Source organism: Lepisosteus oculatus, chromosome 28, assembly GCF_040954835.1.
Source record: "Lepisosteus oculatus isolate fLepOcu1 chromosome 28, fLepOcu1.hap2, whole genome shotgun sequence".
Taxonomy (NCBI): Eukaryota; Metazoa; Chordata; class Actinopteri; order Semionotiformes; family Lepisosteidae; genus Lepisosteus; species Lepisosteus oculatus.
In genome coordinates, this window is record NC_090723.1 from 3,993,966 (window position 1) to 4,013,530 (window position 19,565).

General features: G+C 43.0%; 1 protein-coding gene across 5 annotated transcripts in view; it reads left to right on the forward strand.

Annotated features, from left to right (window-relative positions):
* Positions 1-19,565, forward strand: part of srcin1a (SRC kinase signaling inhibitor 1a) — a 139,101-nt gene that overhangs the window by 108,397 nt on the left and 11,139 nt on the right. For 2 of the 5 annotated variants that reach the window (XR_011183948.1, XM_069185783.1), the window contains exons 20-22: positions 722-814; positions 2,367-3,956; positions 8,657-8,797. Coding sequence is in view for 4 of the 5 variants with exons in the window: in XM_069185783.1 (XP_069041884.1) it covers positions 722-814; positions 2,367-3,956; positions 8,657-8,797 (1,824 nt within the window). In the remaining variant the exon portion in view is untranslated. Of the gene's footprint in view, positions 1-721; positions 815-2,366; positions 3,957-8,656; positions 14,905-19,227; positions 19,470-19,565 lie in introns of those variants that run through there. The other 3 variants (XM_069185784.1, XM_069185782.1, XM_069185785.1) reach the window with 3 other exon arrangements.

Below are 19,565 nucleotides of genomic sequence, written 5' to 3' on the forward strand. Positions count from 1 at the left end.
AAACTAGATCTTCACTTTTTGCCTAATTGATCCCATTCAAACCATCAGCTGTCATAACGGCTACAAGTCTTCATACTAACCTGGTAACGACACATTTTTTGTGTGCTCCTACTGTAATCTCTAACTCGGACAACAGACAATCAAAGATGCTCTGTCATTGAAACACGGTGAGGTAGTGAACATGGAGATGCGGATCTCTCACATCTATAGTTCACTGTCCAGCATGGATCTGTATCTGGGTGAACATAACCAGCACATGTTTGCCTGCACTCTGCTCTGATGTTTTATACAAGGTAATGTACAGCCAGCAGTTGGATAGCGTGAGATTTCTGGATGGTCCGTCACTTTCATGAACGCAACCTTTCTCCAGGGCAGTGCATGGAATCAGAAAGAATTTGTTCGTGTTTAAAAAGCGTGCAAAGAATGAGATGAAACTGAAGACTGACAAGGAGATCTGAGGCCTTGAGTCATAGTCATAAAATATTTACTCCCATCTTACTTTGCAGCTGTATTTTCCTCGTAGCAAACTAAAAGAGTCATATAAATCTTCCAGAATGTTAGCCTCAGAGTCCTTGAAGGCAGTGCAAATGTTTCTTTGTGATAGTGTAAGATATGGAGTTTTATTTTCCTTGTTAAATAAAGCACACCAGGCTGTGGAGAATACACTGTGGTTATGGCCCAGTATACCTTGTAAACTCCCATGCTGTGCCCTGTTTAACAGTTGTCCTCAGCAGCACTGCACACTACCAGCTTGCAGGGGGAGCTTGACTGCCTGGCTCAGCTCCATACCTGCACATCCTCACTGGACTCCAAGGTGAGAATCTCAGCTTTCATGTTTTTTTAAGAGATTTCTCTATCGCATTAATGCAGTTTTTCTTTTCTTCCTGGATTTGAGTCTTTTAACTAAAGTAAAAGCTGCCAGAAAACACAAACATGCCATATTTATACTTGTGATAGTATAGAGAAAGAAAGTTATTATGTATATCTAGAGATTATCGGCTCTTTCCCTGTCCTGTCTTAATCAGTCACATTACCCCTTTTTTCAATGATGTTCTTGTTTTCTTAAACATTAGGTCTGTGTATCCCTGCATGAAGATTATAAATGTTGCTTGACTTGAACCTTATTCAGTGTGTAACAACACTTGCAGAACATTTAAATAGCAATTACAAAATATCTTTCTTTAAATGAAGAGGCAGCAGGTTGACAGGGCTTGGAATCCTTAATGGACCTGATGGTCCCAGAATATTACAACATTGGTCCAAGATAGTAAGAATAGTAAACTATGATGCTGTTCAATACAAAAAAAAATGCATAATGCAATCTATTAAAGAGCATTTCCAAAAAGTCAGGTTGTCCTTTTCACAGAGAAGTACAGTACAACTCCAGCAGGAAACAGAGTTGTTTCAGAGCCTGTCCAGTCAAATTACACCCTGCTTCACAGAGCTCTGTGTCCTGTTAGGGCTGGTTTCAGCTCGCAGTTCCTGCTTTAATTCCACTGCAGCCGCCGCAGCTGGGCTGAATACCAGCTTCTTTTCTGACCCCTACAAATGTCATTTATCCAACTACAATACCAAGCTGTGCATGATTGCGTTCATAACAAAATAGAATTGTGCTGTTCCCCTTTACAAGCCCTGAAACAATCTCACAAATAAGATAGATCTCAAACCCATTGTGTCAAGTCAAAGCCTGGTTTTGTAATATATGTTGTTCTACAGATTTCTGGCCATGACAGTTTCCCTGCCACATCACCTTTAGAGAAAGCTATTTAAATACCTTTTTTTTGCCATTCATAGTGGAAAAAGCCCACATTGTGATGCTAACCTGGAGAGTCAGGCTTCATCCATGCAATAAGAGTCTCAAGCCTTATTTTAGAAACCTTCACTTTGTGTATGTTGACAATTTGCTATTTTTACCAATGCGGTGCTGGTCTTGGAAGTCTTGTAGGTAATTATCGAAGAAGCATGAAGACACTTTGTTTCAGGAAATTTTACCATAGTAACAAACTTATATCAAATCTTAATATCCATTAAATAAAGTCAGAAAATCTACTTCATTTCATTTTACAGTTCAGATTATGTTTTTGCGTGAATCTTGGAGTTAATGATCAAAACATTTGAAATGTTTGTATCACCTAGTTTCTGTTAGCTCTAGATGGTTAGTGTATTTTCACTTATGGCATAATCTTAGAGATAAACAAACGTCATGGTATATCAGTATAGCAGGCTGATCTACAGTACATGTGTTTTCTACCATTTCTTAATATTTGAGGTAACATAAAAGTAATCTTATTATGAGCTAGATGTATATATTGTTATCATTTTTTGGTTTAAGATTTTTGCTAAAATCATCTGTTCTTGCTTCACAGGAACAGGATATTCAGCTTACTAGTCCGGCCCTCCGTCAGGTCCCCCGAATCGTGCTGACAGAGTGGATTTCAGCCCCATCCTCCCCAACTGAGAGTGCACCTATTGCGGCTTTGGAGGAGTCTGAACAGAGCATAGGAAAAGCCAGAACTGGTGTTATGAGACCGCTGGACTATGAAGTCATCACAGCCAGTTCAGCTCCAAAGAGTACCATCCAGCCCAGTTCCACGGAGAACTATGATAAATTCCCTTTAGGTGGTAGTATAGACTATGGAGCTGCCCAGGATGGGAATACTTTGGAATCGCACGTTTCTCAGTCTCCCCTGACTTCCATGGGTTCTCTGTCAGGTCAGGGAGACGCCAGCAAAGTCTCCATTACTCCTGTGAACTCCCCAGGAAAACAACGGAAACCCTTTCCATGGGAGCTGAGGATTCAGGAGTCTTTTGAAGCAGAGGGAGACGTGGAGGAAAGTACAAAGGAGGAGCTGGCCTTGATCATAACAGAGAGTCAGGTGGAGGCTGTGTCGAGCGAGGAGGTTCAAAAGATTATCAGACAGGCAGGGGAGGAAGTTCAGGTCTTCAGCGTCCCCACCCAGAGACAGGAAGACCAGATTGTGTCGAGGCTTCATAGGACAGGAGAGGGAGTAAAGACCCAGCTCCACGTTCAGATTCAGCTGAGCAAGACCCCCCTGATTTTTGTGTTTGATGATCCGGTGGAGATCAGGACGGCATACAGGCAGCTGACTTTAATGATGGAGGAGGCGAAGGAAGATGACCCCACTGACTCTCGTAGTTCTACAGGGAAGCCCTTACCGAAACCAAGAACAGTGAGGTCACACAGGACCCCCAGTACCCCTGCAGTTAGTGGCAATCAACCCAGAATCAAACTACCACTGAGACAGCTGAGGGCACTGACCAAAGCCTTGGAGCTTGGGCTTCAGACAGGACAGAGGACCATACAGGTTGCCTTCAGTGAGGGAAAGGAGGCATCTGAACCAGCAAAGGCAGCAGATCAAATATCAGGAAAGAGCACACACAGTTCCTCCAATGGTCTTCTCCAGAGATCTCCACCACACGTGGTTTCAGGACCTCCAATCCCCACCACCGAGTGTGGTGCTAGACAAAATGGTCAGCCTGCAGAAGTAGATGATGTGACATTGAAGCCCAATGGGCTGACTGGTTCTGAACAGCACCGAGGCAGAAAGGTGTTGTCTGCAGATTCCCCGGAGGTGGGTCATGAGCCCAGGGGCACCGACGTTTCGGAAGCGCGGTCGCAGGAGATAAGGAAGAGCACGTACCAGCAGCTGGACAGCTTGGAGGAGACAATCCGCGAGCTAGAGAGTACGCTGCAGGAGATCAGCACACACCCTTCAGCAGAGTACCTCTTCTCCAAGGAGTTCTTAGGCCAGCTGGGGACAGCAGACTGCGAGACACCCTTGGGCGCAGTATCAGGAGCCGCAGAACAGACCAGTGGACTTAAAGAGAGCTTAGACTTGCAGTCCCAAAGCAGAGACCAAGAGCAAGCATCTCTCACCAGGAAGAAGCCTCCAGTTCCACCAAAGCCAGCCTCCCTACCGCTGGATGCTGCTAAGGTTTCTCCCTGGCCTTCTTTATTTTTTCGGCTGATGAGTTCTCCCTTCTTCCTCTGGGGCTAGGGTTCCCGATCTTCTGACCCCTCGAGTCTCTGTCTCTCTTCTTGAGAGGGAAATAGGCAGAAGGACAGAATTCCCTTCTTCCTTGGTATATCTGATTTTTGAGCTCTATTACTACAGTCTGTTGGCTTTCTGCTCTCTGAATTAGAACTCAGAATTAATTTTGTACAGAGTTTACTGATTTTAAGAATCAGTACCAAACAGTTAGTTGATTTAAACTCTAAGAATTCGAGACTACATTTTCATCATAAAAAATTTGAAACAACCATGAAATCACAGATCAGATGTGGATCTGCATTCATAATAATGGGTAAATTACAGACTACAGTAAGAAGCTAAAAATCATTTTCATTGAGGTTGTTGGCTTAAATAAGGAAATGGTTGCAACCCTGCTTTCAGATAACAGAATTCAAAAAGAGTAAAACCAAGAAACACATGGAAGCTGGCATTCCATTGAGCTCTCACAATGGGGGAAGGCTCTGTAGGGTACCTTATATTTATGTAAAAAAGAAAAAGAATAGTGATTGTAGCTGTTATATGAATGATAAAACCTGATTTACTTTTAGAGCTCTCATTGCCTGTGCAGTGCTAATGTGTAGGTATATATCTGATTGGCCACATAGCACCTCTTGCAGAAATGCATTTACAGTACCGTGTGGGTCTCTTCCCTGTGCCATCTGGGCTCGGAAGATAAGCAGAGCTAACACTGCCCCTTCTGTAACTAATCTGTGGATGCTGTCTCTACCTGCTTTGTAGATTAATACATGGACACAGTATCCAAGACCTATCAGACCTGTACCACAGGGTTATTCTGATTTTGATGTATTTTCTGAGTGTGTCATGTTGCTGAAGCCAAGGTTGCGTACCTTTGGATGCCTTCTGGTTGTATAGAAGGTATTGGTGTATTGTTTCTCTCCTGCTTTGAGGTGGTGTAATCTTACTAATTTCACTCTGTAAACAGTCCTGTCTATCAATAAACTGGTTTCATTTTCACCAATCTCTCTCTCTCATCTGGGTGAGGTCTCTTGATTTTATTTGCCTCACAAAATCTAGCATTTTTTGCTCTCCTGTATTCTGAAATGATTGACTCCTCTCCCCCTGTCTTCTGTCTGATTCCAATGTCAGTTTGCATTTTGGTATACAGATTAATTAGGAGTGAGGCCAGCAAATGTTCCTAACCTTTATCCCAATGCAAAAGTACTGAAGGAATATGTGCAGTTAAATAAAGCAGACTACACACTTCATTGTGCGGTAGAATAAAAACCACAATATAATCAAGCATGTGTAGAAGACACCATGAAATGACTGATCATGTTCTTGCCCTTGTAATCATATACTTTAGCAAAAGGTCTGTTAGGTTGCCGGATTCCATGCCTTCTCTACAACTAACTGTAGCTTATACTGAACTATGTATCCTTCTAGGATGCACATTAAAAGAATACACACACAGCTGACTAATGCACTCACATGCCCCATATGACTCTCCCTGTGTCTCTCTCACTGCAGTAACACTCAAGCAATCAGCTTATTTAGTCCTCCAGAGGTTTTTATGATTAGAGAGGCTTTAAGTGATGATGGCCCACCCGTGTCATTGAAACTGGGGCTAGCACAAAATTGTGTCAGAGCTACAACAGCAACAATGACGACTGCAATCACAGAACAAGCCAGACTTCATTGGACTTGGACTTGTTGCTGACAGTGCTGCAGCTAAGCACTCTGTACTGTAAAAGAGAGTTTGGGAAATGCGTCAGCTAAGCCTGTCTAGACAGCCGAAGCTACAGAGCCTTTAACTGAGATGATAAATATAGATAAGAGAGATTAGGACTCAAGGCTGATGACAGATGTGACAGATTTGCATTCTAAAAACAAAACCTTTTGTCGGGCAATATGAGTCGTGAGAAAACATGCATTACAGGACTGTCACTGGGAGGCTCCCTCACCTTTGTAGACTTAGTATGTTATGTAAGCTCCAGGCACTGAACTGAGTCCAAGGTGATCTCTGTAGTCCAGCCATCATCTGTTGGGGTCTGGGGTAGGTCATTAACCTACCGTGACTACAATTACCCAATCATAACCAGACAATCTGATGCTTGTGCTTGCTTGTGGGACCATGATATCTGACAGGTAGAGGTGCATCAATCCTCCAATCAATGTTAACTCCCCTGTTGACAGTTTAGAGCTCACAGGTGAAACGATTGGAGGTAACGCAGCAGCGGTTTGGAGGAAAGCAAGGTTCTTGTCCCCACTTTGATGGTTGCTGCGAGCTCTCAATCTGTTCTGCCAGAATGCCTGTGCTCCAGCTGGTTTCCAGACCGTGAGAGGCATTAACATTTATGACACGTACACAATACATCATCCAGATTCTCATTTCCGAGCATGTAGAACTAATAAGCGCAATCCCTGCCACAGACGGCATAATCAGAATTTCCATCACAGCCGAGCAATTCAGAGAATCCTTACAGTGCTAATGAAAAAGGCATTAAGAATCCTTAATGGGTACCCCATCTTCTCATTGCTGTAGTTTTCATTTAAATTTCTGTCTCTGCGTAATTAAAATAAATACTTGTGCAATCATTAAGTATTTTCAAAAGGTTCTTGCTTTTAGCTGTTGAGGAAAAAATATACTAATGTGAAGGAAGTTTTAGCAGAATTAAATGTTTCTTGAGTATTAAAATAAATGTCTAGAATTTCAATTAAAATCTAAAGAAGTGTTGGAAACAGTTGTTTTCCCAAGAGAAACCAGGTTAGACGGGATAATGAATTTTGATTTGTATTAAAATTAGTCCACTTGTTAGTTAATTGTCAAGAGGAGGTGCAGTTTGGGGCAGCACAATGGCAGGGCATTCAGTGCTTCAGTGTGTCTTCTCCGCGGCTCCAGGGTCATGGGACTCATGGGATCCTGGAGCATGTTATGTTATGGCCAAATTAGTTTTCCCTGGATGCTCCAGTTTCCTTCCATAGTCCAGAGGCTGCTGCCTAGGTTAACTGGCATGTCTAAATTGTCCTACTATATTTAGGTGTGCCTTGTGTTGGCATATACCCTTGCCTGCTGGGATAGGCACTGGCTTACCATGAATAGTATTGGACTAAGCTGTTATTAAAAATTATGAATAGACTGAAATTTTCTACTGGTTGGCCTCTGGAGGATGCCATCTTCCCTATCAGCTTACTGCCTTTTATTCCACATATAATCCTACTATATACTGTACCTGTGTCTCATCAGTAAGACCCCTCAACTCTCTAGCCCTGTTATTTTAGTTACAGGTGTAGCTAAACCTAATTTGCATCTTCTGTAAGTCAATTTGAAGTCTAACTATTTATAATAATGTTGTTTGAAAAAAATAAAGAAAAAATCCTTTATCTTTTCGCTCTATTTACAAAAATACAGCTCCAACATTGACTTAATATTTGCTCATTTCCGCCATTGGGAATAATTCCTTAATGGCACTGAAGACATGTGTGAATAAGCCTTGAGGAACCTACTCAGTAGTTAGAATTTGTCCAGGGCATATTGCCTTAATATACATAAAGTAGAATTGAATAAAGAAATTCAGTTTTAATTCTGCGTGTTATAAAGGAGGAGAAGAGGCATGAGTCAAATAGAGAGTTTTACTGGGGTAACTTGCCTCGTTAAGGACATTAGCAACCTCTGTAAGGACGAGGGGTAGGGGAACCCCACCTGGAAGAGATGGGGAGGAGGGAGGGATGAGAAAATTGAATGTGCAAGTGAGTAAGCAAGATGCATAATGTTTATACGTAGGCAGGTGGAAGTGGGGGAGATGAGGGTTGGACCTCCACCATACTTTTGTTTAAAGCCCTATTAATTACTCTGGTGTTCAGTGTGAATCACAGATTACTCTTGATTTGCAAAGGGCAATGAGATGTCTGCTTTTGAAATGTCATTCTAAAAAGACAGTCAGATCTCAACGATTGATCAACACAGTTCAAAAGCGCAGCACAGACTGACATATTCCTCCAGTCACTTCACAGTTTAAACATAAGGCATGAGTTAAAAGGGTAGGCATGCGAAAACAGGACCCTACATTCAGGATTTGTGCAGTATAATGTTCATAATCAATCTTTAAAGAAACAAAAAAAATAAAATAATTTTCTGTCTTGGCACAGCAGGAGCGCTTCAGTGCATTTGTACAAAGGCCAAGTCGCTAAGGGAGTTTAAAATCTGGTTAGCCTTAATGTAAAAAAACAAGAGTTTGCCATCTCTGGAAGCACAGGATATATACAGACTGCGTGGGTGTGAGGAGGAGGACAGGAAATTTATGGAAATGACTGAGTGAGTGACAGGCCCTTTATTTCTGTCAGGACTAAAAAAAAACAACAAAAGTAGAACAAATGTGCTTTAGGAGAAAGCAAGAAAGTGTCTTGCACTGCCTGCTCTAAAGATTTCTTTAAGGTGTCCCACAGATTTCATCCTGGAGGATGTTGTTAGGTTATGAAGGAGTAAAGCACTCGAGCTGTTTTCAGCAACACCGTCCCGCTGAATTTGCTCCGTAACTTGTGGACAGAGAGCAGCCGCTAAGTAACTGGCACCAAAATGGCCAACTCAATAACTGGCGGTTTCGTAATGACAGGAGGCAGTTTTGGTGGGAGGCTCGACTCATCCCTGTTTCCCACCTTCACAGACGGGCGGGGGCTCCTCCGGCTCCAGCAAGGGGCTCCACTCCGCCACCTCCCGGCTGAAGAACATCCAGCAGAGCAGCCCGGAGAAGAGCAAGGCAGGCAAGCAGCGCGAGGACTTCCTCAAGATCCAGGGCCAGCAGCAGGTATTTCACTTCTGAAGGCCCTGCCGGACGAGGCCTCTCGGCAGCCTCACTGCCTTCACCGACACCGTCACTAGTGTTTACTACTGTGCCGTTGACAAACCCAGCCTGCTGGGAGGCCCTGAACAGCGGGCGGTTCGCTGGCTGGACACCATGTTGACTCTATATCGCTTAACAGGGAAAGAGACCTGCAGTTTGCCCAAGCAGAGTAGTTGCCAACTCCCAGTCCTGTGTGTTCTGATATGTGTCACACGGGTTCTAATGCTCTTGAAATTATCTGAAGCCAAAACAGGCAACACAGGGTGATTTCATAACTGCTGCAGTGTTTTCAGGGAAATCATTGTGGCATGGTGAGCTGATGTGGTGTCCAGTGTTAGCACCTCTGATCTCTTGGCCTTGGAGCTTGGGGTTGCAATGGAGCAGCACGAGAAGCGATTTGGCACTGTTCACCCATTGCAGCCATTTGCTACCTTTTCTTGATGTTTTTTGTATCACGCTTATTTACCCAGCTTTGCAAAAAAAAGGGGTGAAGAAGAATGCAGTACAGAATGTTTGCCGGTCAACATAGTGTTGTGCTGTACTTCTCCAGCTCCCCGTACAGCATGACACTGCCCTGTCAGTAAGCAGCCTTTCTAGACATTGGATTCCATTTGTTAAAAAGCAATATTTCAATGCAGACATGGCACTGTCTGAAGTAGCACCATTCACAAGGGCACTGTCAATGTGGAGTGTAGCCTGTGATGGAATAGATGTAATTGCAGCAAACTAGCCTACATTTCACAGAATATAAATTTTGGAGTACTACTAAGATTCCCTGCTGTATCACCAATTACTGGAGATTGTGTCAAATACGCACATCAAAATGGACACATTAAGTTGCATAGAAATTCATCGTAATAATTTCACTACGAGGGCAAGAACCAAACTTTATTTTCTTTAAGATTATTGATGGGAGGTTCTTTTTTTATGAGGCTATGTTCGTCTTCAGCTATTTCTGAATTCTGTTTAATGTTGACATTTCTGTGTGCCCACTTGTTATTGCCAGATGTTTGTTGAGACAAGCTCAGCATTTAACAGATTTCCAAATAGCAAACCAAACCAAGAACAGACGAGGGAAGTACACCTGAAACACTGAGCAGGGTTAGGAAACCTCTTAACATCCCCTGTTCAAACAAAAAGAATATCATTTTGAAATTTTAAAAATGTTTTTACAAATTTAAATGCACAAAGAGAGGGAGACCGAGAGATGGAGTGAGATGGTGCTCAGTACTCCAGAAGAGTAGGAAGTGTAAATGGGATTAAACAGAACAGGACAGACCTTAATCAGCGCATGGCTCTTGTAGTTAATTCTGCTGCAGGAATGTGTTAAAAGAGTATGTTGAGTAATGAAGAAGCACCATGGAGGTACATTTAATCAATTAATGGGAAACTCGAGATGAAGATGCTGTAAGTACTGCTTTACAATCTGAGATTCTTTCAGCATGGCATTCTTTGATTACGTCTAGCAACCAGACACGGTTTCCAAATCCAGGTTCTGGTGATTCATTGGGAGGTTAGCCTTCAGTAAGTGGAGAATACGCCAGGAATACAAGGCAGCATCCTGGGAACTTAAAAAAGAGGGTGGAGCAGATGGCTGGAACAGAAGGTTCCTCTATCTTTGACAGTGTCTCTGTGAATTGGCCATGTCTAGGTTAGACACTCTAGGATCTGCAGGCAGCTGTTGTACCCGGTCTTCCTACATCAAGGCAGAGCTACGATGCCCAATGTGCTTAAAGTCTTGGCATTGTAGTCATAGATTAATACCTTAACTGCAACCCTCAAATGCACTGATAAGAAAAATTTAGCTTGAATGATCCCCTCCCAAGAACAGATCCCTTTGTTGGATTTGTTCAGCTTATTCTCTGGCACCGTAGATCTAGGTACTAACGTGGTTGTGTTGAAGCAGGCCAAAGGGGGAGTTTAATGGGATTGTCACACATGTTCAGTTCTGGATTTGCACAAAAAAAAACTTGATATCTCCATGCCAGCTGCATCTGCTTTGATCTTTGTCATTTTAATTGTATTATAGTCATCAAGATAAGCACTTCCAACATTTGTTTAAAGTAGAATCTTTTGATTCTTAGTTGCAGATGGGAATATTGTAACAAGCAGGTGATTCTGAAAAGGAAATGGCCCTTTTAGCGTTTACAAAGGATAATTTATTGGGACAATCAAATATGCATGGTCTCTTTCACTTCTATGCTTTTAAATCCATAGGGGAATTTTCGCAGTCTGCGTGATGGGGCTGTGGTTTATTAGTCTGTATTGATATTAAAGTGAGCTATAATAAGACACTGCTGGTGCAATTTCCAAGATTTATGGTGAGGATGGGTCATGGTGGTTGTACTGGGGGTGCTGAATTAAGGGAAGGCACAGTGATCTAAAAAGCTTACAGTAAGTCCACCTACCAATCGGACCTGTCCTGCTCAATTGGTTAAATTTACTGTAGTTGGTGGATTCCCAGGCTTGAAGGTGGAAGGTTATGGGTTCAAACCTAACAGTGCTATGGACAAGGCTGCAGTAGCTAACCTTTCACATATAGTCCTGGCAAACCTGTGACTCTTTGAGAACAGGCTTCTGCTGTGTTGGCCCTGTGACATGAGCTTGGGGATATGGTTCATGTTCTCTGTAACTTCGCCCAATGTGTGCAATAACTGCTTGACTTACAGAATAGACAAAAGGTGGCCAAGTTCTTAGACAAAAATAATCTGTTTTGGACCATTGTATGCTGTGTATAAAAGGACTTTGTATAAAAGGTGTTCTTTGTTGCCAACTGTTTGCCATGATGAACATTCTCTCTGAACATACTTAAACAATGCGCTGTTGGTGCTTCTTCATGCAAGCTGCTGTATAAATGACACTCTTTGGCGGTCTGAGACATGGAGCACAATCAGTACCACATTCTAGCAGGCAGGATGGAGGACAGACGGCTTTAACTGGAATCTGCAAGCCGCACCATCTTGTCTTGATAGACTTTAGTTAGGATCAAATAAGATTTTTCTCAGAGTTGTGCAGTTGCCTCTCGCTTTTCCTGAGTCAGCCCAGGCTGCCAGTACAGACACCTGGCCAGTCCAAGTTAACTCCTTTAGGTGTTCTCAGTTGTCCCAAAAGATGCAGAGGACCAAGAGAAGGGAGTCTCAAATCTTCAGGCTTTCACTACTTGCTCATTTACTGATTTACTTTTGATTTTTGATTTATGTGTTTTGTGTGGCATCAGACTGTTCCTAAAAAACAATTAAAAACCACATGATATACAACACCTGGCTTTACATTTCCTGGTACTGGCAGCTATTTTTTTTTATTTTAATTGACTTGACCTGGGCCGGGAACCAGATGGAGATTGAACGCTGACCACTTTTCAGGAGGTATCGGAAAACAGGGGAGGCCATGTGTGTTGAACTATTCACACAGTTTGTCTTCCCTTCTCTCACATCGATGGGCCAGTCAACCGTAAGACAAGGCGTCACACACAGGTCTCCATCAGCCATCAGTCTTCAGAGCTGTTTTAACAGGCTGTCACGGGAAACTTCTGCATGCACAAGGAATCTTGTACATATTTCCAGGAAACCTCAGCCGTTGGAACAAAGGGTCGATCGCCAGTGCATTTTTAAGCGACAGTCATCAAAGGAGAGCATGGCAAAGCTGCAGCAGGATTGCGGATTTTGGGACAGATTTCTTCCAGCACCTCGAGATCCTCAAGTTTCCAGGTGGCAAAGAAAATCCTGAACTCCTAGCGAAGGTTCAGCCTCTGGGTTTTCCAGACGATACCTCGACACCACTCCCCCCAATTCCCTCTCTCCCATCACACCACCCAGCCTACTCCCCTATCCTTCTCTGCCCATCTCTCATCCACTTCAAATCCGGACTCTGTCTCACTGCTCCTGTCAGCCATCTGCAAAGCTCTAGTCACCAGGAAAATCCCAACACGGGCTTATGAGTTTCATTTCAGCACATCTGCAATTGCTAAAGCCCAGCCATAGCTGAGAACTAAGAGAAACATGGGACAGTCAGTCAGCTTGCCGTGTGGAACAGTGAGATCAAGGTTATTAATTGGAGAGATGGACACCTCTTACACAAAGTAGCGCTGTGCTGTGTCCCATCCATTCAGGTTCCCAGTGCATTCAAAAGACAAGATGGCATGTACTGTATAAGCAGTATAAATGTCTTGATTTAAATATGCAATGGGGTACAAAAATTAAATTGTAGAATATGTAGAAGCAGTATGTGAAGCTAACTTAAATGTGCTTATGCAACAGTAAGTAGAGATCTCTCTGTCTTTATTGTCTACCTACCTCCAACTATCTACACACACTTAGACTGAATACCTTTGAAAACCATTTGTATGTATTTAACATTGAATGTACTAATGGAATGGTACCTTTTGGAAAGTCACCAGAGTCCTTTCAGTCCTGGTAGTTGAACAGGGCTCATGGTTGTGCTATTATACCTCTAACTGTGGTTTCTCTTAGTTTGTCTGGTGATCATTGCTGCACTTTTGAGATAATCAACTACTCCAGTGTCTTCACAGCGTTGATTATTTCCCAGGTGTGATCCTGTTGACTGTGCAATGACTCATGTGCAAAATGTTGTGTGCTACTAACCCTTTCGCTGCCATGGTTAAGCTGCACTCTTGACTGTGAACACAGATTCTCGTTGATGGTGTCAGTGACATTTTTTTGTTTGTTTTAAAAGCATTTTCAGATGATCATTTGCACTCTTCTGTCCTGGGTTAAGTATGAAAAGTTCCTACCATAAATCTTGGAAACACTGCCACAGCAGTCTTATCAACCTGAACGTGAAGCAGCCTACAGGCTGAAAGAATAAGGCAGCGTTGGAGAGACAGGGCTGGGGGGCATCATTTCTGCTCTTTGTATGATTAGATATCTATCTATTTCTAATAGCTGAACAACTGAACGGTGATGTGGCAAGCAGCTCCAGTAGTTACTAGCTCATCCACTACAGTTTGCTACACTGTCCACGATGGGTTGATTTTGAAGAACGAAATCTGTGTTGAGCGATCTCATGCTTTTCTTATGCAATGTTTAAACTTTGCTGTCGGATGCTGGGAGATGGGCAAGGGCTGAGTTGGGCATGCCTCCTGGAGCCACCCCAGGTTTCTGTTTCTGTAGCAAAGCTGCTGTCCATTGGACCAGAATTACCAGCTTTATTTCTGTTGATGGACATAAAGCCCCGCTGTTCCAAAGAGATACACTTGAAGGGCAGTAAACCTGAATACTCTTGCAGCCTGGAATAAACACTGCAATCTCTAACAGGGCCCATCCTGAATGTGTTGGAGAGACTTTTCACAGAGCAGTTTAGAGAGGAGGAGCCCTGTAAGAGATGAGCTGTTTGCAGTTTTCAGTTCCTGTCCTTTTCACCTGCTCATCCGCAGATTGTAGGCTGTCAGATGCACAGCCCTGGATGGACAAGCAGTATCATGACTGGGCATCACACTTGAATGAATTATAGACTGCAAAGAATGACTACCTTTGTTGAAGCAAGATAAGCCTGGTTAAAAATTAGACATCATTATAAAAGTACCCAGAGGACATTTCTGTGATGGATCTGCCTTAAATTCAAGGTACTCACAGGACAGCTCATTTTAGATAGTTTGTTAGGCAACTATAGGCTGGAGAGTAATATGCTGGAGGGAGCAATTATTTTTGTCAGATATGTATATTATTACACTCAAATTTCTGGGAGGGCAGAATCAACTCCTGTCTGTTAAAAAAAAAAACCTACCCAATCTACCTAGAGATAGAAGGCAGGTTGGTAATTCTGAATCAGCCTACTGTGTGACTTCTGTCTCTCTGCAAAATCTTGGGCCAAATCACACTTCTTAATCCTCTCCCTAGAGCATATAGATAATGTCTGTTGTTATCTCTAGGATTAGGGATATGGTACTCTCAAACATGGTAAATTAAAACAAAATAAAGTTTCAGTTTCAATATGTGCAGTGCTTAGTGTAGGAGCAGGCCAAACTGTACTGGGTACTGACTGTCTTATTGTTCTGAATGACACACTAGCCATGCCCTGTGTGGGTGTCCACTCTACTTGGGCCACAGTTCAAGGTAAAATCTCCTTTTCTTTAACCCCTTTCTTGTAGAGATGTAGAGAACCATTATAAAGTTTGCCCCTAACCCATTGTGCACCCTCTGTGTTTTAACCCTAATTGTTAATTGTACCTTTCCCAGTGGTGATATTCAACACCTGCAGTTGGCATAATTTACAAATGTGGAACACAGGGAGATCAGGCAAGCACTGAACGCTGGCTTCTTTTTGGATCAATGTCTGTGTAATTTTCCACTATCTTGTTTTTATTTCTGGTTTTAAATCATACCAATTAAAACGTATGAAGCATTAAAATCTTAAACCCTGAACAAACCTGAATGAATTAATCGCTCCAGGCTCTTTGTTGCTGGTTGTTAACTTTATTGAGCAACATTTTCCCATCCTGGAGGTAAAAGATCTCTGCTGAATTAGCGGAGGGGAATAAATAGACTGCATCAGCTGCTGTCTATTCCCTGAGGCAGAAGTCCGATCCCCTGGAAGTACAGACTGTACTGATTGAGGTTATAGAAATACATAGAGGTGTTTCAGTGTGCTGATAAAAGAAAAATAACAGGATATAGTACCACTTTATATGCTTTATGATGTAATACTATTTCTGCAGCCAGCTTCTAATAATCAATAGATTTGTTTGCAATATTACCTTAATAGCCCCCACATGCACGCCTGTCCTTAATAGGCTTACCACTGTGCTCACAGACCAAGTGAGTATTTATCCCGTTACGTTAAATAACTGTTCCTCTAATGCATTGACTTCAAACACTTTTGAATGATTTCTCCTCAACAGCCTCATTTTACTCAGGAGCTCAGAGTAAAAAATATCCACACGAGAGAGACGTGCCGCAGCACGCTAGTACACTCCAAGCCCCGTCTCTCCTCTCCCTGAAGCCAGGAGAGGGTGGTATTGACATGGGAGCACCGGGGGCTCTGGAAAACTGTCTCAACACAGGAGAAAACACTTTTCAGCCTCACTCTCCTGCTGTGCATTCAGAGTTTTCCAGTAGCACAGTATCCAGAATACGTGCCTTTGATTTTATACTGTTATTATTGTTATTTAATTTCTATATTGTTAGAAAACAATGAGCATTAATCTGTTTGGTTATTTCCATGTGTTTGTTTACTGTTCAGTTAGATATTTGAAAAATGAATCTCGGCCAACCACAGGGGCTAAATGCTACCACTATAACAAACCTTACCCCTTGCCCACCTCACCCTAGCAGATGGGCAATTTACAGTCAAATCAGTAATGACCAATAAGTTTTTCATTATCAAAGTTTATTCTGTAACAGTACTCTTGCTTTTGATTACTGTAAGACTAAACTCTGCCTATGTTAAAGAATCCAATACTAATGTTAATATAGAACTGGAAAACTACCCTTTAATGAGTATTAAGAAAATAATCATCTTAGTTGTTCTAAATAATGACTTTTTGGTCAGTAATGCCTAAAGCATAGCTGGAGGACATGTCTGTTTGAGCCCCATCATAAAATGCATTGCAGTGTCATGAAATACACAGTGGTCCACACTAGCATATTGCAGAAATGCACTGGGCTTTGCAGAAAGAGTTCCTATGATGTTTCAGAAACTGATTCCCCTTTGAGAAAGTCACTGGAGGCTAGAGGTTTTGAAAAGATCCCTCATTTTGCTTCTTCAGTGTTGATAACCCAAGGTTTAAACACACAAGTGCCCATGTAATGCTGCATGTGCATTGCACAGGGGTCTAACCTCTAATTTGGGATGTCTGTCTTACTAAACATGCATGCTGATCTGTACCCTTATAAAAATATTAACATTTCCAAACATGATTTTTATAAGGGTTTTGTATTTGGTGTACTGTGCTGTGCGTACAGACTGCTCTGATGACGCTGCCCACCTCCCTGTTGTTCAATCTGCTTTTCAAAAAGAGGCACAATTGTATCCTTCTATTCCTCACAACTTACTGCTGACTTGAGGGCTTTTCTGACAGGGTACTCGGGTTCAAATAGAGCACAGGAGAGAGAATTCTCGTTTTGGATGTTGGATTTGAAGTAATGAAGCAAATCTTAGACACGCCAAAAGAAGTTGGAGCAATGGGCACTGCTGTTGATGAAGGAGGGAGAGGCAGAGCTTGGCTGTGTTAAGTGTCTCGGTGTCAACTGAACGTGTGCTGTGACCAGATATTGAGGCTTTTCTGCTCACCTAAAAGATTTCTGTTCTGCATCACATCTGGATCTAATTATATTATTTCTGAGAGCAAATGGAAATGAGTACTGTGAGCAGCAAAAGGCATTTATTGCCTGCTGTAGCGCAGGTGCTTTCACTGATGTGAAACTCTGTGTTTGGAGCGTTTTTGTCCTGAAAGGGTGCTACTTGATTGTGATAATTGACTGGGCTGAGCTCAGCCCTCTTACAATTCAGAGTCCCAGCTCTGCACCAGGCCTGTGTGCTTTAATTGCCGAGCAGGAAGAGGCAGCAGGCGCATGTCAAGCCTAGGCTGTGCCACAAGTCAGGAAGGTCCTGCTGAGTCGCCTTGCTAGCTGTGTAGACCCTGCTTGCAAATCCGACACCGCTAAACTCCTACATCGTGCTGTCTGTACCTCTCTCCTCCAGCACAGCACCTCTGTCTGTCAGTAAGGCTGAGGCCAAACCGAGAAGCTGATACTAAAAGCAGTAGGCAGAAAACTGCTGGGAAATTAATGCATAAATAATTATGAGGGAAAAAAGGAAATAAGATACAGTGCAATAGTGCTCTGCTGATTAGCATCACAGTGTGATGAATCCCTGGGGAAAAAAGGATGCAAAATTATATCAACAGCCTCACACAGCATGTCATGGCTTTTAGGTCACTCTCACATCCACAGGTTTCCACTGAAATAATGATGTCTTCTCCCTGCAACAGCTTTTGACGTTTTTTATTAATTTATCTGACCTGATTAGTTCTGCAGCATCTGAGATCATGCAAAGCTCTTGTCAGTGTCTTTGTGTCTGTGTTCATGTGCACTCACATTCACACGACAGTGGAGGGGCAGCACATCCATTCTGACACTGCAGATAACCATGACAATCTGCATTTTTCAAATAGTGGGCAATAAACACATCATTGCACAGCTCTGGTTGTTTCAGTCGAGTGGTTGGACAGATGAAGTTTCCACAGAGAGGCTCATTGAGGGTTGCCACCAGTTTGGGCAAATCCAGGCTTTTGATGTCCAGTGTGGGAAGAGAATCCTACAGTATATCCCCAGAAATATGTCATAACCTCACAAAAACCAAGCATGTGGAATAACCAAGGAGGAAACCAGTCCCCAAGATAGCAGAGATGCAGAATTTCTATCTGAGCGTTAATTGTGGAAATGGTGGCAATCCTAATTTAGTGTCAATACATAGATTCGTGCTGTTCTAGTCATGACATGCTGTGTAGCAATCTTTGAAAAATCTGTAACTTTAAATGAATGTACTTTCTGCCTACTGCTTGCGGGCAAGGGTCACAGTGTAACAGAACCAAAGATGGAGTAAATGTAATTATTTCTGGACAGCAGTGTGTGGATACAGCGCCTTCTTCTGGCTGATTGCCACATTACAAAAGAAATCCTGTGATGCTGAGAGAGATGTATTCTGCATTTAGAGAACTTAAGTCTGTAACAAAGGGCGGCGTGGTGGCACAGTGGTGCCTAACATTGTTGCCTTGCAGCTCTGGGGCCCTGTGTTCAATTCTTGATCTGCGTGGAGTTTATATGTTGTCCCCATGTGCGTGTGGGTTTCCACCCACCGTCCAAAGACATGATGGCAGGTTAATTGGCTTCTGAGAAAATTACCCCTAGTGTGAGTGCGTGTGTCTGTGTGTGCCCTGCAGTGGACTGGCGTTCTGTCCAGGGTGTGTCCTGCCTTGCGCCCACTGCTTGCCGGGATAGGCTCCAGCTCCCCCTCGACCCTGAACTGGATAAAGTAATCAGAAATTTGATGGATGGAAGTATAAACAAACGCAAAAATTAGGGTCAACTGGTGTTGGTACTAAAGTCTTAAGTGATATGGGTTGCATGTTAATAGAATGTGTCATTTTTTTACTTGAAATGTTTGGAAGGAGGTCAAACATCATGCATGTGGATTCTAACTTGAATTAATGAATTCCTGTGTTTATTCTTTTTTGTTCTCTTTTGTTTTATCTCTTCTTCTCTTGTCTTCATTCCTTCCCTTCTCCACTGACTCCTCACCCTCCACAACCTTCACCTGTCCGCCTGCCTGCCGGCCTCTTCACCACCTGTCACTGTCTCCATCTCCGGACACCCCGCAACACCCTGACCCTGTGCCCTTGTGCCCCCGTGTCTCCCCCTCTCTATATGGGAGTGCAGTGAGCGTCCCTGCCTGCCCGGCCTGACCTCCTTCCCTGCACCACCTGACGACAGAACTCATGTTTTCCACTCCACTATTCTTGCCGCCTCCCAACTGAGGCCCTGGCCTGCCTGCCTACTTACTCCAACCTACCTGCCAACCTGCACACTGTAAAGGAGCTGCTGCTGGCCTGTTTTTCTTATTCCTTTCTCCAAGTGTCAGATGGGGAGGGCAATCCACGTCAAGCCCACCTGGTTTCCCCAACTATGAGACTGTACTTTGTTTTTTTTACTCTCTTTCTTTATTCCCTTCCTTCCTCCTTCTCCTCCTCTTCCTCCTCTTCCTCCTGGGGACTGTG